This window comes from Pseudorasbora parva, chromosome 8 (genome assembly GCF_024679245.1).
Source record: "Pseudorasbora parva isolate DD20220531a chromosome 8, ASM2467924v1, whole genome shotgun sequence".
Lineage (NCBI taxonomy): Eukaryota > Metazoa > Chordata > Actinopteri > Cypriniformes > Gobionidae > Pseudorasbora > Pseudorasbora parva.
In genome coordinates this window covers 42819957-42837719 of record NC_090179.1, presented here as the reverse complement: position 1 = coordinate 42837719, position 17763 = coordinate 42819957, and the positions used below count along the sequence as shown (strand labels likewise).

Sequence of the window (17763 nt, the reverse complement as noted above, 5' to 3'; positions counted from 1 at the left end):
ATGTAATTTATGTGTTCAGTCAGCGCTGACATTTAAATCTGTGTATTTCTGATTTTGTTTTCCAATCTCATTACATCCATGCTGCTTCTTTAATTTTAAATTTGATCAATACATTCAATTTGAATAATAAGACACTATAGGGCTGTTGCCAGTCAAATCAAACCATTTACACTAAAAAAATACAACTACATTAAATAACTTTATGAGATTAATTTTTTGTATATATAAATAAGAAATGTTGGAAAGAATAATACTTACATGAAACTAAGTGAGTCATTGAGTCGCTCATTCAAACGATTCGTTCAAGAACGAGCAGTTGTTTATGAATGAGTCATTGAATCTTTGACTCAACCGAGTTTATTGAATTGTTGCATGAAATCAGTGTCTTCAGGAAAACAGCACTCTTGGTCATGTGATGTGGCTTAACTGTATCGTAACTCCACATTTAGATTTTGTTCCACAGTGTGTTAAGAGTTCCTTTGAGCTGCGCTCATTTGTTTCCATTTCTCCTCGAACACGAGCCTCAACAGAACAACCACGTTACCGTCAGTACATTATACATTAGGTATTATGCACAGTATATATAATTATCCACTATCAATCGCCCCTACACTAAATAAATAATTATCACGTTTTGTCCCAGACAAGCGTTAATGTCGAGCCCTGAATATGTTGAATCGTTTACAATAAGACAATATGATCCACAAACCCGATATCAACAACGTTTGGACACTGTACAAATTGTGAATAAAAACAGAATGCAATGATGTGGAAGTTTAAAATTTCAATATTTTATTCATAACACAACATAGATGACATATCAAATGTGTAAACTGAGAAAATGTATAATTTTAAGGGGAAAAGAGTCGATTTTAAATTTCAAGGCATCAACACATCTCAGAAAAGTTGGGACAGGCCATGTTTCCCACTGTGTGGCATCCATTCCACTCTTCTTTTTATAACCGTCTGCAAACGTCTGGGGACTGAGGAGACAAGCTGCTCAAGTTTAGGAATAGGAATGTTGTCCCATTCTTGTCTAATACAGGCTTCTAGTTGCTCAACTTTCTTAGGTCTTCTTTGTCGCATCTTCCTCTTTATGATGCACCAAATGTTTTCTATTAGTGAAAGATCTGGACTGCAGGCTGGCCATTTCAGTGACCGGGTCCTTCTTCTACGCAGCCATGATGTTGTAATTGATGCAGTGTGTGGTCTGGCACTGCCATGTTGATAAAAGCAAGGTCTTCCCTGAGAGAGACGACGTTTGGATGGGAGCATGTGTTTTTCTAGAACTTGGATATACCTTTCAGCATTGATGGTGCCTTTCCAGAGGTGTAAGCTGCCCATGCCACACACACTCATGCAGCCCCATAACATCAGAGATGCAGCTTCTGAACTGAGCGCTGAGAACAACTTGGGTTGTCCTTGTCCTCTTTAGTCCGGATGGCGTCCCAGTTTTCCAAAAGAACTTCAATTTTAGATTTTATCCACTTTGCCGCAGTCCCTTTTAAACGAGCCTTGGCCCAGAGAAAACGCCTGCGCTTCTGGATCATGTTTAGATATGGCTTCTTTTTTGACCTATAGAGTTTTAGCCGGCGACGGCGAATGGCGCGGTGGATTGTGTTCACCAATGTTTTCTGGAAGTATTCCTGAGCCCGTGTTGTGATGTCCATTACAGTATCATTCCTGTATGTGATGCAGTGCCGTCTAAGGGCTGAAGATCACGGCCATCCAGTTTGGTTTCCCGGCCTTGACCCTTACGCACAGAGATTGCTCCAGATTCTCTGAATCTTTGGATGATATTATGCACTGTAGATGATGATAACTTCACAACTCTTTGCAGTTTTTCTCTGAGAAACTCCTTTCTGATATTGCTCCACTATTTTCGCCGCAGCATTGGGGGAATTAGTGATCCTCTGCCCATCTTGACTTCTGAGAGACACTGGCTCTTTTTATACCCAATCATGTTGCCAATTGACCTAATAAGTTGCAAATTGGTCCTCCAGCTGTTCCTTACATGTACATTTAACTTTTCCGGCCTCTTATTGCTCCCTGTCCCAACTTTTTTGGAACGTGTAGCTCTCATGAAATCCAAAATGAGCCAATATTTGTCATGAAATTTCAAAATGTCTCACTTTCAACATTTGATACATGTTATCTATATTCTATTGTGAATAAAATATAAATTTATGCGATTTGTAAATAATTGCATTCCTTTTTTATTCATTTCAATTTGTACAGCGTCCCAACTGTTTTTGGAGTCGGGTTTGTACAACACACATTTAGAATAAATAAACAATAGACAAGGTGAATTTTAATATAATTTTTACTCGCCGTTTTTATATGAGCTGACCTGATTAGATTTTTAATGAGCTTTAAGATTTAATTGCAGATATTAAGTATGTTTTGTGTTTAGCAAGATTAGGCACTGTGTTAAATTACATCAAAGCGATGTGATCTGCTTTTTAATAAATGATACTGTTCTTCAGCTCGATTCATTAATGCACATTATACTACACTTTCATCAGAAAATTAAATAAAATCAAGCATTTATTTTAGTTTAAATAAGCTGAAGACCAGGGCAAAACTTGCTGCAATATCTGCAGTTAAATCTGGCATCTCATTAATTATACAATCACAAAAATTACGCACATTTAGAATTATATTCTGATATACAATCTATAAGTCCCCTTACACAACTGTTACCTGTGTCTGACATTTACTGGAGGACCGGCTCCACTGTACATGGATCTGCACGCTTGTCAGTCTGTGTGTGTGTGCATTGTTGCGCGACAAATTGTGCAATTCAGTGTTCCTTCTGTTCTAATTACTCTCTCTCTCTCTGTGTGTGTGTTAATGTCTGCAATGCCATATGATGAACATAAATACACCCACATTACAGCAGCTGTTAGGTCACGCCACAATGACCTCTAAGCTCACCTGTGACCCCCGAGCGATGTGTGTTAGTGCCGTCTAACAGCCTCATAAAACATCAACTCATCCACTGTTACACACCGTCTCCTGATGTCCTTATGACCTGAACACAACAGCTGCAAAACAAACCAATAAATAAAAAAAATCACATATGAGCAAAGTGACCTTTACATGACTGTCTAGTTTATATACACATACGTAGTTCATCTGACAATTCAGTTGATTGATGACAAACATGAAGTAGGGCAACGATACTCACTGCGATGTCTCCTATAGAATACAGACATAATGACCCCACAATTCAAGATACCGGTGAAAAATGAAAAAACAAGTGCTGTTTTTGTCCAGAATAGCACAAGTACATAGGTGATAAATAAGAAGTTAAAGGGTTAGTTCACCCAAAAATGAAATGTGTGTCATTAACTCCTCCCCCTAATGTCGCTCCACACCCGTAAGACCTCCGTTCATCTTCACACACAGTTTAAGATATTTTATATTTAGTCCGAGAGCGTATGCAAGTGTATGCACACTATACTGTCCATGTCCAGAAAGGGAATAAAAACATCATCACAGTAGTCCATATGAGACATCAGTGGGTTAATTAGAGTCTCTTGAAGCATCGGAAATACATTTGGGTCCAAAAATAACAAAAACTACGACTTTACTCAGCATTGTCTTCTCTTCCGCGTTTGTTTTCAATCCTCAAATAAAGATTTGAACGGTTATGAATCAGTGTATTGATTAATGATTCGGATCGCCAGTGTCACGTGATTTCAGCAGTTTGACACGCGATCCGAATCATGAATCAATCCGCTGATTCATAACCGCTCGAATGAACGGTCTTATTCCTGTTAAATGTGCACGTTCCTCCCAGGATTTACTGGTGGAGACAGAGCAAATCTCAGGGACTATGTTGAATATGTGCCGTTTATTTGGCAATTTTAATAAACTTAATACTGGAATCGAATGAAAATACCCAACTGCATGTGAACAATGTTCCTGTGCATGCAAGAGTCGAACTGTTATTCATGACATTTTTAAAACAGGCTCTTTAAAAACTATTTTGGGGTTTTTTATTTCTCAGAAGAGTTATACTGCAAAATTTGAATTCTTAAAAAAAAACAGGCGTTTCTTCGAAAAACACAGTTTTGTGTGCAAGTTCTTGGAGAGCAGCTGTAAAAGACTAATCATTTGTTTCTTTCACTGAAGTACCGGAAGGACGTCACCCCACAGATGATCGCTGCTCAACGGGGTGAACTCAGGGTCAGGTCCACTGTCATCTAAACACAATCAGATTATAAATCCACAGCACATACTTAGCTGAGCAGCTGCGAGACTTGTAATGTTTTATTCTGAGTTTAATTGCGCAGGAAAACATGATTTACATCACCACTGGACAGGAGCAGGAGTCTGAGCTTTACACGCATTCATCAACGACAGCAGGACACACACACACACACACACACACACACACACGAGAATGCTTGAGAGGAAAACAAAAAATGTCTCAAAGAATAGAAAAATTAAAAGGGTCTAAAAAAAAAATGTCTTTGTCCGAATAAAACACTGCTGAGTTTGTTTTCTTCAGATACTCCACTGTTGAACACAAACATACAGAAGAAAATAAAAACTCAGGAAAGTCTTTATAGTGGTGTGACGGCTCTGCCAATCAGAGTTCAGGATGAGACCGCACCGTCTTTGAGTAGCTAGCTATCGCTCTTAGTGCAGTCAAACGGTTTCCACCACTGAGCGAATGCCAGAACCTTCTTACGCTGGTCGTCGAAATTCTCACGTATGGGTTTGCGCCATCGTCTCGGTTCCAGGTCGAGCATCCCTCCCAGGATTTCCTGATGGAGACAGAACGAATCTCAGCGACTATGTTGACATGCATCATATTTGTGTCAATTTTAACTAACTTCCAAAGTCATAAAGTCCTTCCAGCAACTGAAAATTTAACTCCTGAAATGCCTTTATTGTAGTCTTGAGTTTCTACTAGGAACGAAAACGTCACAATATTCATCATTTAAAAAATGAATACGCAGAATAACGGGACAGGGCCTGTTGAGCGAGTTAGTAGTGTGTTAAAACTGGCAGTTATGGGAAGGGGCGGGACATTTCCCAAACATGCTCAAAGGGCTTGACCAATCACAACACACTACCAAGGTTATTATAGTTTTGCTTTTTGAAATTAGTTTTTATTTCAGTATCGTTTTCAATTTTGCTACAAATTTCAGTTTAGTTTTAGTTAGTTTTACAAATGGTTTTGCTAGTTTTAGTTTAGTTTTTATTTTAAAAATACATTTCTATTTAGTTTTTATTTATTTAGTTTCAGTTTTAGTTTTAGTAATTATAGTTTAGCAGAGTTACCATAATGAAGTGTAGAGACCAAATCAAGGTTTTTCATTTCAGCAAAGTTTAATGTTTGCACAGATTAGAGTTTAATCTTACATCCTTAAGTGAAATCACTTGATAAACGAGCATTATTGTTTAAACCCAGGAAGGTCTTACAAAACCTGCATAAAGTTGGGTCTTCACCTTTGAGCAAAAAAGCTTGAGTCAAACTATGACCTATACAAACAACGATCTGGAGATTAAAAATGAAATAAATTATATTTTGATATTAAAAAATTATATTTTATATTTTTGACATTGGCTAATACTCAGAGGATCTATCTTAAAGAACAAAATAGATGCAACATAAAATATAAAAGTAAAAATTATAAATTCCAGACAAACTCATTCATAACAAAGATTAAATATTGTTAAACAATTAAATGCTTATTTTAATTTCTTCAGTAGTAAAATGTAGGCTAGCAGTGTAAGACCACAGCTAAAGTCATCTGAATACAGCCAACACACACTGGTGTGTGTGTGTGTGTGTGTGTGTGTGTGTGTGTGTGTGTGTGTGTTTGTTGTGCTATAATTGTAAAGGGGACCAGTGTCCTCATTTATCTAGTAATATATATATATATATATATATATATATATATATATATATATATATATATATATATATATATATATATATACACAGCAAATTACTGAGGGATAAAAACCTGGTGTTGGGCATCTAGTGATAAAATCTGGTGTTAATTTACAAATATTATATGCTTTATCACTTGTTTAGTGTTAAAGCACAGTGTTTCCTTTGGGTGTTAACAATCAACATCTGCGCATGTGCAGAGCATTTTAAATTTCCCAGCTCATCCTTCGGTCTCTCCATCTTTATGGATTTCCCTGCACACACAACGGTTACAAGGACAAGGTATAGTATAGTATTATTATCTTATCAACTTGTGATTTATTAATGAGCTTGTATAATGAGTAACGTAGCCGATGTGGATGACTTAACTCTTAGCGTTTTTTTTTTTTTTACCTCAGTTTAAATTTAGCGCGCTTTTGATCCGCCATTCAGTTTAACATAACTGAATAACCCCCACTAACACACTAAATTCGTTAATGGAGGACGAGATTTACGTAAGTGACTTAATTTCGTTGTATTAATTTTGTAATAATGTAGCAGCATTAACATTATGTGTCATTTTTTAACTCACTAGACTTGGATAGTTATTTCTTCTCATTTGGCATAACGTTAAGTATCTTTAGGGCTTCCAACCTTTATAAGACCGTTTATATCTTTCACCCCGTAACTACGAGTTAATTCTGGTGTTTTGAAATGTCATTCAAATGAGAAAGCAGACGTTAATCGAATGAATTAATTGCTCTTATTTTTTTTTTTCTTGTGTGACGCCGGGGCTCGATCCCTGGCCGAGCACCCACGGATAGCACGGTCCATCATTGTCGGCGCCGCGCATACTGATCGGCCTGCAACATTTTGCGAGTGAAATGCTCTGTGTGTTCTAGCAATCTTCTCGTTGTACTTTGATAACATACGCCGACCATTCTGTACAGCGCTCCAAAATGTCGAAAACATCGTAGGACACGCTTTTCTTCATGAACTGCTTCAGTCATATAGAAACTCAAGATCGAGTACGAGTGTGCAATGTCGTGGAATGTATACGCCAAAACTCATTTTGGCGTGCATATGATACGCTGTTTTTTGCGTGCATATGATACGCAATTTATGGCGTATTATACATACGAACCCCCCACCCCACTACCCTAAACCTACCCAAGAGAGCGTGTCATATATACGCCATAAAGTGCATATCATATGCACGCCGAAATTAGTTTTGGCGTATACATTCCACGACATTGCACACTCATACTATTTGACATTTTTCGTCTTATTTTGTATTAGTTGAGCAGACATGCATTAGTGCCCTTCCATGCGCGATTTTTTCTGTACAACTTAGTTCTAGCCTTTTCTAGTTGTAGTATTGTAAATCTGTAACAGTAGTGCTTATGTTTTGAATATAACATTTTCTTGCTATGTGTTGGTATAAAGATAACCTGAAGTAAAACACAAAGTGACCTGATTATTTTGAGTCTTTTAGTTTGCTTTCTGCTTTGGAGGATTTTTGTTTCATGGAATATTGTTTATTATTGCAGAAGGAAACCACTTAAGGCCACAATCTATGTATGCCCTTGGCATTACTCTACAAACCTAAACGATCCTGAAAGGAAGACAGGCTATGTAAGTATCTCTGCTTGTTGATTGAAGATGTTTGAAACTTTATATCTTAGATTTTTTTAATGTGTTTGTTTTAACCAAATGTGTCTCTTTAACAGGAACGATACTATGTGTTTGGATCATTTTGAGGAGCGATATCAACACCAAGATCGTGGGATCGATGAATTGGGAAAGCAAGAACTGACAAAATGTAAAAATGCGTACATTGAATGCAATGTAAGTCTCTTTGGATAAAATCATCTGCCAAATGTAAATGTATTAATTTATTAAGGAATAGTATTTTTTATCAGAATGAATTACAAACCAGACAGTTTTTTAACATTAAGGTTGATTTAATATATACAATGTTGAATTTTTGTATTTTCAATTAAAACATTACTTGAGGAATGTTTCTTTGTTTAATCTTGTTTGAAACGCAGTAGAGATTTATCATGGTAAGATGTTATAGCATTGGAGTATAACAAGAAATTGTTTTATTCAATTGTATGTGTGACAACAATGGCTTTACTGTAGCGATTCCCGGCGAAAGCAAGAACTGACAAAAATGTTTTTTTTTTTTTTTTATTAAAAATGGTATTGAATGCAGTGTAAGTCGCATTGGATAAAAGTGTCTGCCAAATGTAATGGAATTGATATATTACAATTTCAATAAATATTCAAATAAATTTGTAGTCACTTGATTTTTTTGGGGGAAAAAATAAAATAATATATATAAATTGTTTTAAATTTCATTCACAGTGCCATTTTAGTATTTAAGTATTTACATTAAATAAACATTAAATACACTGGGTGTGTGAGATTAATCACCATAAAGTGTTAAATGTACACTTATGAGTAATACATTTCTCAACACCTTGAGTGACTAAAAAGAAACACTAACACAGTGTTTGTATAACGAACACTTTCGTCAGTGTTGTTTTAACACTAGCAAAGACGGACCTGTATGTTCACCCGGAAAGTGATAATTTTAACACCCGTGGTGATAAATCTCCCAACATGTTTTTTGCTGTGTATATATATAATTAAACTATAATAACTTTATTATTATTTATAAGCCTTTTTAACTAGTGAGGACCAGTCAAATGTCCTCACTAGTTAAAAAGGCTTATAAATCGTCCAAAACATGTTTTTATTTAAATCTATTGTTTTGCACGTTCTTGGGATGGGTAGGTTTAGGAATAGGGGTTGGGTTAGGGGATATAAAATATCATTAACCTGATATAAATCAGTGGAAGTCCATGCAATGTCCTCACTTATATAGTGAAACAAACCTGTGTGTATGTGTGTGTCCTGGTATTTCCTACTTTGTGGGGAAATGTCTCCACACAGATAATAATATAATATAATGTAGATGATTATGATAACACTTTTGAGCCTGTCAATATTATGCAAACATGAAATCTCAAACGCATAGTAGGCTAGTACTTGCTACTATAGTTGCTGACTTTTGCGCCGTCTCTCGTCGCGTAAGAAACGGCATTCTAAAACAGTGAGCTTAAGATAAGAAGTTCAACGTGCATCTCATTACCTTGTGTTATTTCCCATTTCACTGCCACGGACGCATTGATTCTTTGTGAACTGCCGTTTAGGACTGGCGATGTGTTGCCTGTCTGCACGCGTCCGTCACAGGACAGCGGTTAATCTCCTCCTCAGATCACTTCACGCGCAGACACTCCCTCAACCGCCACAGTCAGATTTTCCACCACATTAAATAGGGCTTATTAATAACGAAAACGAATATTTATTTTTGCTAATTATTATTTTATTTCAGTTAGTTTTTTAGTAAGAGTAGTTCGTTTCGTTTCGTTTAGTTTTAGTTTTTTATTTATTCAGATTTTTAAATTTTATTTCAGTTTACGAAAATGTTTTTTGACCAATAGTTTTAGTCTTCGTTTCAGTTTTCGTTTACGAAAATAACCTTGCACACTACTCCAGCTGACCAATCAGACCACATTGCTTTTCAGAAGGAGGGGCTTCATAAAGGCAAGAACTAAACAGACTGAGAAGAGACGAGCTGCGACAATGGAGAATATGAGGAAAAATAATCAACATTCCAGCAAGAAAACCAGTTCTAATAGGTTAAGCTTTTGTAAAAGGGCTTAAAGGTGCACTATGTAACTTTCCCGTCCGCTAGACGTCACCTATTCAAAACAAAGGCGTAGTTTGATGATGCCAAGTTTAAACTCAGCATCTCAGGACATGTGGTCTTCACCTCAGAGCCGGTGGGAAAGAATCGGGATAGGACTCTGGCAGAAATCATGCTGATGGATGTGATTATTAACGTTACTGTAGTGAAGCAGAACAGGAGCGAGTGTTGAGGAGCTGAGCACGGCCGCTGGAGCGATTGGTTATTAACGTTACTGTAGTGAAGCAGAGCAGGAGCGAGTGTTGAGGAGCTGAGCACGGCCGCTGGAGCGATTGGTTATTAACGTTACTGTAGTGAAGCAGAGCAGGAGCGAGTGTTGAGGAGCTGAGCACGGCCGCTGGAGCGATTGGTTATTAACGTTACTGTAGTGAAGCAGAGCAGGAGCGAGTGTTGAGGAGCTGAGCACGGCCGCAGGAGCGATTGGTTATTAACGTTACTGTAGTGAAGCAGAGCAGGAGCGAGTGTTGAGGAGCTGAGCACGGCCGCAGGAGCGATTGGTTATTAACGTTACTGTAGTGAAGCAGAGCAGGAGCGAGTGTTGAGGAGCTGAGCACGGCCGCTGGAGCGATTGGTTATTAACGTTACTGTAGTAAAGCAGAGCAGGAGCGAGTTTTGAGGAGCTGAGCACGGCCGCTGGAGCGATTGGTTATTAACGTTACTGTAGTGAAGCAGAGCAGGAGCGAGTGTTGAGGAGCTGAGCACGGCCGCAGGAGCGATTGGTTATTAACGTTACTGTAGTGAAGCAGAGCAGGAGCGAGTGTTGAGGAGCTGAGCACGGCTGCTGGAGCGATTGGTTATTAACGTTACTGTAGTAAAGCAGAGCAGGAGCGAGTTTTGAGGAGCTGAGCACGGCCGCTGGAGCGATTGGTTATTAACGTTACTGTAGTGAAGCAGAGCAGGAGCGAGTGTTGAGGAGCTGAGCACGGCCGCTGGAGCGATTGGTTATTAACGTTACTGTAGTAAAGCAGAGCAGGAGCGAGTTTTGAGGAGCTGAGCACGGCCGCTGGAGCGATTGGTTATTAACGTTACTGTAGTGAAGCAGAGCAGGAGCGAGTGTTGAGGAGCTGAGCACGGCCGCTGGAGCGATTGGTTATTAACGTTACTGTAGTGAAGCAGAGCAGGAGCGAGTGTTGAGGAGCTGAGCACGGCCGCTGGAGCGATTGGTTATTAACGTTACTGTAGTGAAGCAGAGCAGGAGCGAGTGTTGAGGAGCTGAGCACGGCCGCTAGAGCGATTGGTTATTAACGTTACTGTAGTGAAGCAGAGCAGGAGCGAGTGTTGAGGAGCTGAGCACGGCCGCTGGAGCGATTGGTTATTAACGTTACTGTAGTGAAGCAGAGCAGGAGCGAGTGTTGAGGAGCTGAGCACGGCCGCTGGAGCGATTGGTTATTAACGTTACTGTAGTGAAGCAGAGCAGGACCGAGTGTAGAGGAGCTGAGCACGGCCGCTGGAGCGATTGGTTATTAACGTTACTGTAGTGAAGCAGAGCAGGAGCGAGTGTTGAGGAGCTGAGCACGGCCGCTGGAGCGATTGGTTATTAACGTTACTGTAGTGAAGCAGAACAGGACCGAGTGTAGAGGAGCTGAGCACGGCCGCTGGAGCGATTGGTTATTAACGTTACTGTAGTGAAGCAGAGCAGGAGCGAGTGTTGAGGAGCTGAGCACGGCCGCTGGAGCGATTGATAATGAGATGAACACAACACACGGCTCGCGAGCAGCGGGACTTTTATTATGCCACAGTCGCCGGCGCCATTTCCTCTTTCCGGTCATGAGTGTGAGGTGACGCAGCTCTGTTTATCATATTAGACACATCTGAGTGTGTTGATAATGATGATCTGACGTTACTCTGTGCGTTCGTTCGGCAGCTGCTGTGACTCTTGATCACACTGCAGAGAGTAAAGCGCTTCTGGAGAATACAACCGGAAACCGAGGGTGACGCAGATATGATGTCATCGACAGGCGACGTCCTCACACGTCCCAGTTCATTGGTTAAAAGAGCAATTTACGGTTTACACATAGTTTTTCCCCCAACATTTGGGATATTTAAGTACTCATTTGAACAAAATATACAGCTCTGGAAAAAACAGATTTCTCCATGTTAAGTGGTCTCTTAATTTTTTCCAGAGCTGTATAACATTGGCCGTTTGAGATTTTTGGATATTTTCCTGAAAAAATGTTACATAGTGCACCTTTAATATGGTCTCCTAATTATGATTACAGATATAGGGGTGGGCGATATAGCCGCAAAATTATATCACGATATTTCAAGAATATTTGCGATAACGATATTTATGATGATATCGAAACAAATATATGGAACAAAGTTTTGTTGGTGATTGCAGCTGGAAGGATGGGCATCGTCCATCCTTTTCCTCTGAGCTACATTGATGACAGAATATTTATTTGAAAGTGTAAATCTATTATCATAAGGAAGTAGCTTTGGTACAAGTTAAACACTGGAAATTTTAAGTATAACATAACATTTTAGTTTAGCAATAACTAAAGCAATGCCATGGTCTGTCTGAATATTCGATTCTGACTGGCTGGAAGGTGTGCAATAAAATCGTTTAATGCACTGATAGTTTCAAGTCAGAGAAGTCATCATTCTGTCCGCACGCGCGCATGCGTCACTCGCATACAGAGCGCGGAGATCACAGAAACTTGTTATCAACGCCACCGCGTGACTTTAACCAAGAAAATAGCTAAGCTACTGGATTACTACATTATATTTATCTGCAATGATGGGGTTATATCGATATTTTAAGTAATAAACGCACATCTTCATTGTTAGAGACGCTGAACTGACGCAGTCACGCATGTATCAATCTCTCTCTCTCTCTCTCTCTCTCTCTCTCTCTCTCTCTCTCTCTCTCAAAGGGTTAGTTCACTCAAAAATGAAAATTATTTCATTAATTACTCCCCTCATGTCGTTGGACACCTGTAACACCTTCGTTCATCTTCAGAACACAAATGAAGATATTTTTGTTGAAAGCTGAGAAAGGCTTTGGAAAGGCCTCCATTGGCTTTCAGTATATTTCCACTGACCCACTCACAAGACCCATAAAGGCACTAAAGACTAAAGACAAAGTCCATCTCACTACAGGGGCTGTACAATAATTGTACCAAGTGGCAAGAACAGTTTTTGTGCGCAAAAAAAATCGAAATAATGACTTAATCTGCCAAGATATTGTCTTCCGCGTAGGTCTCGGACGTGAACTCACGCGATAGCGGCGCTCCTCCTCTTCCGGGTCATGTATTCGCTATGATTCGAACGGCGGAGCTGCGTCATATTCTCGCGCATGCGTCAAGTTCACGTCAATAATTTGGTGGATTATATCGTTATTTTGATTTTTGTGCGCACAATAACTATTTTCGTCGCATTGTAAAATTATTGTACAGCCGCTGTAGTGAGATGGACTTTGTCTTTAGTCTTTAGTGCCTTTATGGGTCTTGTGAGTGGGTCAGTGGAAATGTACTGAATGCCAATGGAGGCCTTTTTGAAGCCTTTCTCAGCTTTCAACAAAAATATCTTCATTTGCGTTCCTAAGATGAACGAAGGTGTTACAGGTGTCCAACGACATGAGGGTGAGTAATTAATGAATTAATTTTCATTTTTGGGTGAACTAACCCTTTAAGTAAATACTATAATCCATTCATTCAAATAAACATATTACTCCATACACTACTTTAGCTCTGTGTCTGATTCAAAGGAGGAAGAATGCTGATTTAACGAGCCGTAACTGACGAAAATAACAGTCGATGTTACCCTTCCGGTCAAATATTGCACTGCAAACATCAATAACAGCTTTAAGTTACATTAAGTCAGTTGTCAAGAGAGCTGACCTCTTGTAACCAAGTAGCTCCATTTTAGGTACTAAATCGTCAGGAGTCTGACATCCTGCTCTTCGTGTACTCTCAGACAGGTGTTGTTATGCACGCTATGGAAAGTAAATGCGCCATTTGTCATCGCGTCGCTATATCATTGATATCGCGATATGCCACTTTTTTATCATGTAAAAATTTATACCGGCATGATATGGCACACCCCTATTGAATATGTATTTTAATCATTGCAATCAGATCAAAATGTCCAAACCAAAAGCCCAAAATGCCCAGAGTCGCAAGCACAAGAGCTGTTCTCAGACCTACTTTGCCGAAATAGTGTGGGAACTTGAGCTCGTTCTCGATGACGTGAGCAAAGCCGCCCTGCAATCCGAAATCCACAGAGAAGTACGGCAACCCTCGAGGGACCTGCGAAGACACAAACAACGTCAAACACTGAGACGGAGGAGGGAGAACAAGAGAGGCATCCGGAGAAAACGGGACAAACTCACAGCTTGTCTGATGTCTTTCGATGAGAGATCCACAACTTTCTTATTCATGGCCCATTCCTCGTCCGATTCCATTATGGCTTTCTGAACGAATAAACAAAGTTTAACGAGCGTGGTCACAGTCACACAAGTGTGTGTATTTGTTTGTTTTAGTGTAAATATCGTTAATGAAATCTATGCTGAAAAATGCCTTTTTACATTACTAAGGCATGACGACAACATTTGTTCTTAAAAAAAACATGCAAGCCCAAAAGTAACGTAACACATAAAAAGTAACTACGTAAGGTAATTAGTTACTTTTTTTAGGGAGTAACACAATATTGTAACTTTCCCCAACACGGTTACCTTAAAGTAAATGGGTGCCATGTCTCCGAGCTCTTTGGGCAGTGGCACACACTCGTACACCATGTGCTGGTGTCTTTTCGGATTCATATGGGTCTCCAAAAACACACAGTCCAACTCCTGAGACTCAAACATGCGGACCAAAGCCCGACGGAACATCTACGAGAGAGAGGAAGAGCGCGATATTAGAGAGAAATTTGCGTGTGTGTGTGCTTGTTTTTGTGAAATATCAAGACACAAATGTGTATAATGCCATGGGTATGACACAGGTATTACAGGAGAGGGTGAAATATGAGGACATTACCCATGTCCCCACTTTTCAAAAGGCTTATAAATCACACAGGAGGAGTTTATTTAGAAACCCAGTTTGCTGTGGTGGGTAGGTTTAGGGACAGGGGCAGTCAGTGTGTGTGTGTGTGTGAGTGTGTGTGTGTGTGTGTGTGTGTGTGTGTGTGTGTGTGTGTGTGTGTGATGGGTAGGTTTAGGGACAGGGGCAGTGTGTGTGTGTGTGTGTGATGGGTAGGTTTAGGGACAGGGGCAGTCAGTGTGTGTGTGTGAGTGTGTCTGTGTGATGGGTAGGTTTAGGGACAGGGGCAGTCAGAGTGTGTGTGTGTGTGTGTGTGTGTGTGTGTGTGTGTGTGTGATGGGTAGGTTTAGGGACAGGGGCAGTGTGTGTGTGTGTGTGTGTGTGTGTGTGTGTGTGTGTATGATGGGTAGGTTTAGGGGTAGGGGCAGTGTAGGGGGATAGAAAATATGGTTTGTACAGTATAAAAACCATTATGCCTCTGGAATTTCCCCACATTTTACAAAAACAAACATGTGTGAGAGAGTGTGTGTGTGTGTGTGTGTATGTGTGTGTGTTATTAGCGCCTCCTTTCCAAGCTGTTATCTAGAGATACGGGTCAAGATGTTGTATAGTTACTGATCCTGAATTGTGATATTGATGATGAAATCTGTGCGTGTTTGGGCCAGAGGCAAAATATGTCTGTGCCATTATGTATTATGCATTCATTATATATTCAAATATAAATTAAACTACATTTTTACATATACTAAACAACATCTGAGTGGAGACCTTGCCACAGAAGGTGTTGTGTATACAAGAAGCTTGCGCTTGTACCTGTATTTCGCTCCATATGTCCTCGTCCAGGCCTGTGGCCGCTGTGTGATGTTGGATGGGTACGATCAAACAATGACCTTCGGTCAGAGACACACTGTTCGGCAGACACAAGTACACCTGCGGGAGAAAACACACACACACACACACACACACACACACACACACACACACACACACACACACACACACACACACACACACACACACACACACACACACACACACACACACAAACAGCTGAGAACAGCATTCAAGCTTGTGCATTAATGAGGACAGCTCGCTAAATCCTATTGCACGTCCCGTCATCCCAAACGCACATGGACAAACTGAGCGTCAGGAAAAATCCTCTTAGCACAACTGAGCACACGGCACCCGAAACGGACAGGCTGGAGGAGAGATTAGTCTTTTTTTTGTTGAAGATGTACTTTTTTGACAGCATGAGCAAAATGGTATTTAAAGAGAGTGTGTGCGTGTCTGTGTGTACACGTGCAAATGTGTGTGAGTGAGTGAGTGAGTGAGTGAGTGAGTGAGTGAGTGAGTGAGTGAGTGAGTGAGTGAGTATGTATATTTGTGAGAGCATGTGTGCATGTGAGTGTGTGAAAGTGTGTTTGTGTGTGAGAGTGAGGATGAGTGTGTGAACCTGAGCGTGTGAGAGTGAGTGCGTGTGTGATACTCTGTGTGCGTGTGTATGTAAGTGTGTGTAAGTGCATATATTTGTGTGTGAGCGCGTGTGTGTGCAAGTGAGTGTGTTTGAATGAATATGTTTGTGTCTGTGAATGAGTGTTTGTGTGAGTATGTGATTGTGTGCGCAAGTGTGTGTGTGTTTGTGTGTGCAAGTGCGGGCGAGTGTGCGCAAGTGTGTTTGTGTGTGAGAATGTGCGCGAGCATGTGCAAGTGTGTGTGAGTGTGTTTGTGCGTCAGTGTGTGAGCGCGTGCATTAGTGTGTGTGCAAGTGAGTGTATTTGTGTGTGTTTGAGAGCAAATGTGCGTCAATGAGTACGTTAGTGCGTGTGGGCGCAAGTGTGTGTGAATGAGTGTGTATGCGTGAGCGTGAGTGCAAGTGTGTTTGTGTGTGCGCGAGTGCGAGCGAGCATGCACAACTGTGTGAGAGTGTTCGTGTGTGCGAGTGCATGCATAAGTGTGTGTGTGTGTGCGAGCGAAAGACTGTGTGTGTGCAAGTGAGCGTGTGCAAGTGTGTGCGAGTGAGTGTAAGTGTGTGTGTTAACTATTTATACAGGTTTAAAACTCAGATTGAAATGATTGTAATTCTGTAATGTGACTGGTAATGATGTGAACTAGAGATGCACTCAGATGTACCAGCCGATAAAAGTCATTATTTAGATTATTTTAAAGATCCCGTTCTTCGCGATCCCATCTTTCAAACTTTAGTTAGTGTGCAATGTTGCTGATAGAGCATAAATAATACCTGTAAAATTATAAAGCTCAAAGTTCAATGCCAAGCGAGATATTTTATTTAACAGAAGTTCCCTTTCAAAGCCTACAGCGATCGGCCTGTTTGGACGACACCGCTGCACTTCCTGCTGTAATGACGTCACTAGAACCGTTTGTTGACTAAAGCTCCGCCCACAAGAACACGCAAAATAGGGGGCGTGGTCTCGTTGCTCTCCCACGTGGAGAAGAGCGCGCATTCAGCGCTTGCATCGCCCCGTTATGGTAAGAGGCGGGACCTTTCCGGGCAAAGTGCGCTAAGCTGCTGTCCAATCACAGCGCAGGAAGCGCTGGGCCAATCAGAACTCGTTATGTGTTTCTGAAGGAGGGACTTCATAGAACAAGGAAATCATCAGGCCGTTTTTAGGACAGAGGAAACAGCGCTCTACAGATAAGGCAATTGTGTGAAAAATACTGTTTTTTTTACACACGAAACATGAACTCATGTTATATTGCACACTGTGAACATAATCAAAGCTTCGAAAACACACGAAAAACGGGACCTTTAAAACAGCCCAAGCCCAGGTTTATCAGCATGCAGAAGTTTTCGTCATAAACTGATATGAAATGGTAATGTATCTTGCCTTGGTCCCGACGGCTGCGATGAGATGTTTGGGCAGTTCAGGGCTGTCGAAACAGTGCCGGCATTTCTCCATCCGCCCCGCTAACCTCCGCGTCTCCTGCACAGCTTTATTCCTCTGCCTCTCTTCATCTTGACCCGACCTTTCTCTCTGTGCCGCACTGGACACAAACATGTCATCCAGCGTGTAGTTATCACCATCTGTCTTCCCCATCATCTGCAAAACACGTCCATTAAAACATTTTATCAGTAAAGGTTGACTCTATCCTGC

General features: G+C 40.5%; 1 protein-coding gene across 1 annotated transcript in view; it reads right to left on the bottom strand.

Moving 5' to 3' along the window:
- Positions 1-4260: 4260 nt before the first annotated feature.
- The window catches only part of cwf19l2 (CWF19 like cell cycle control factor 2), a 59531-nt gene continuing 46028 nt past the window's right edge, over positions 4261-17763 (bottom strand). Inside the window, exons 12-17 of the mRNA XM_067451343.1 lie at positions 17497-17709; positions 15464-15580; positions 14347-14502; positions 14005-14085; positions 13820-13921; positions 4261-4778 (exon numbers count right to left, since the gene is read on the bottom strand). Coding sequence (XP_067307444.1) covers positions 4638-4778; positions 13820-13921; positions 14005-14085; positions 14347-14502; positions 15464-15580; positions 17497-17709 — 810 coding nt within the window. The 3' untranslated portion in view covers positions 4261-4637. The remainder of the gene's footprint in view (positions 4779-13819; positions 13922-14004; positions 14086-14346; positions 14503-15463; positions 15581-17496; positions 17710-17763) is intronic.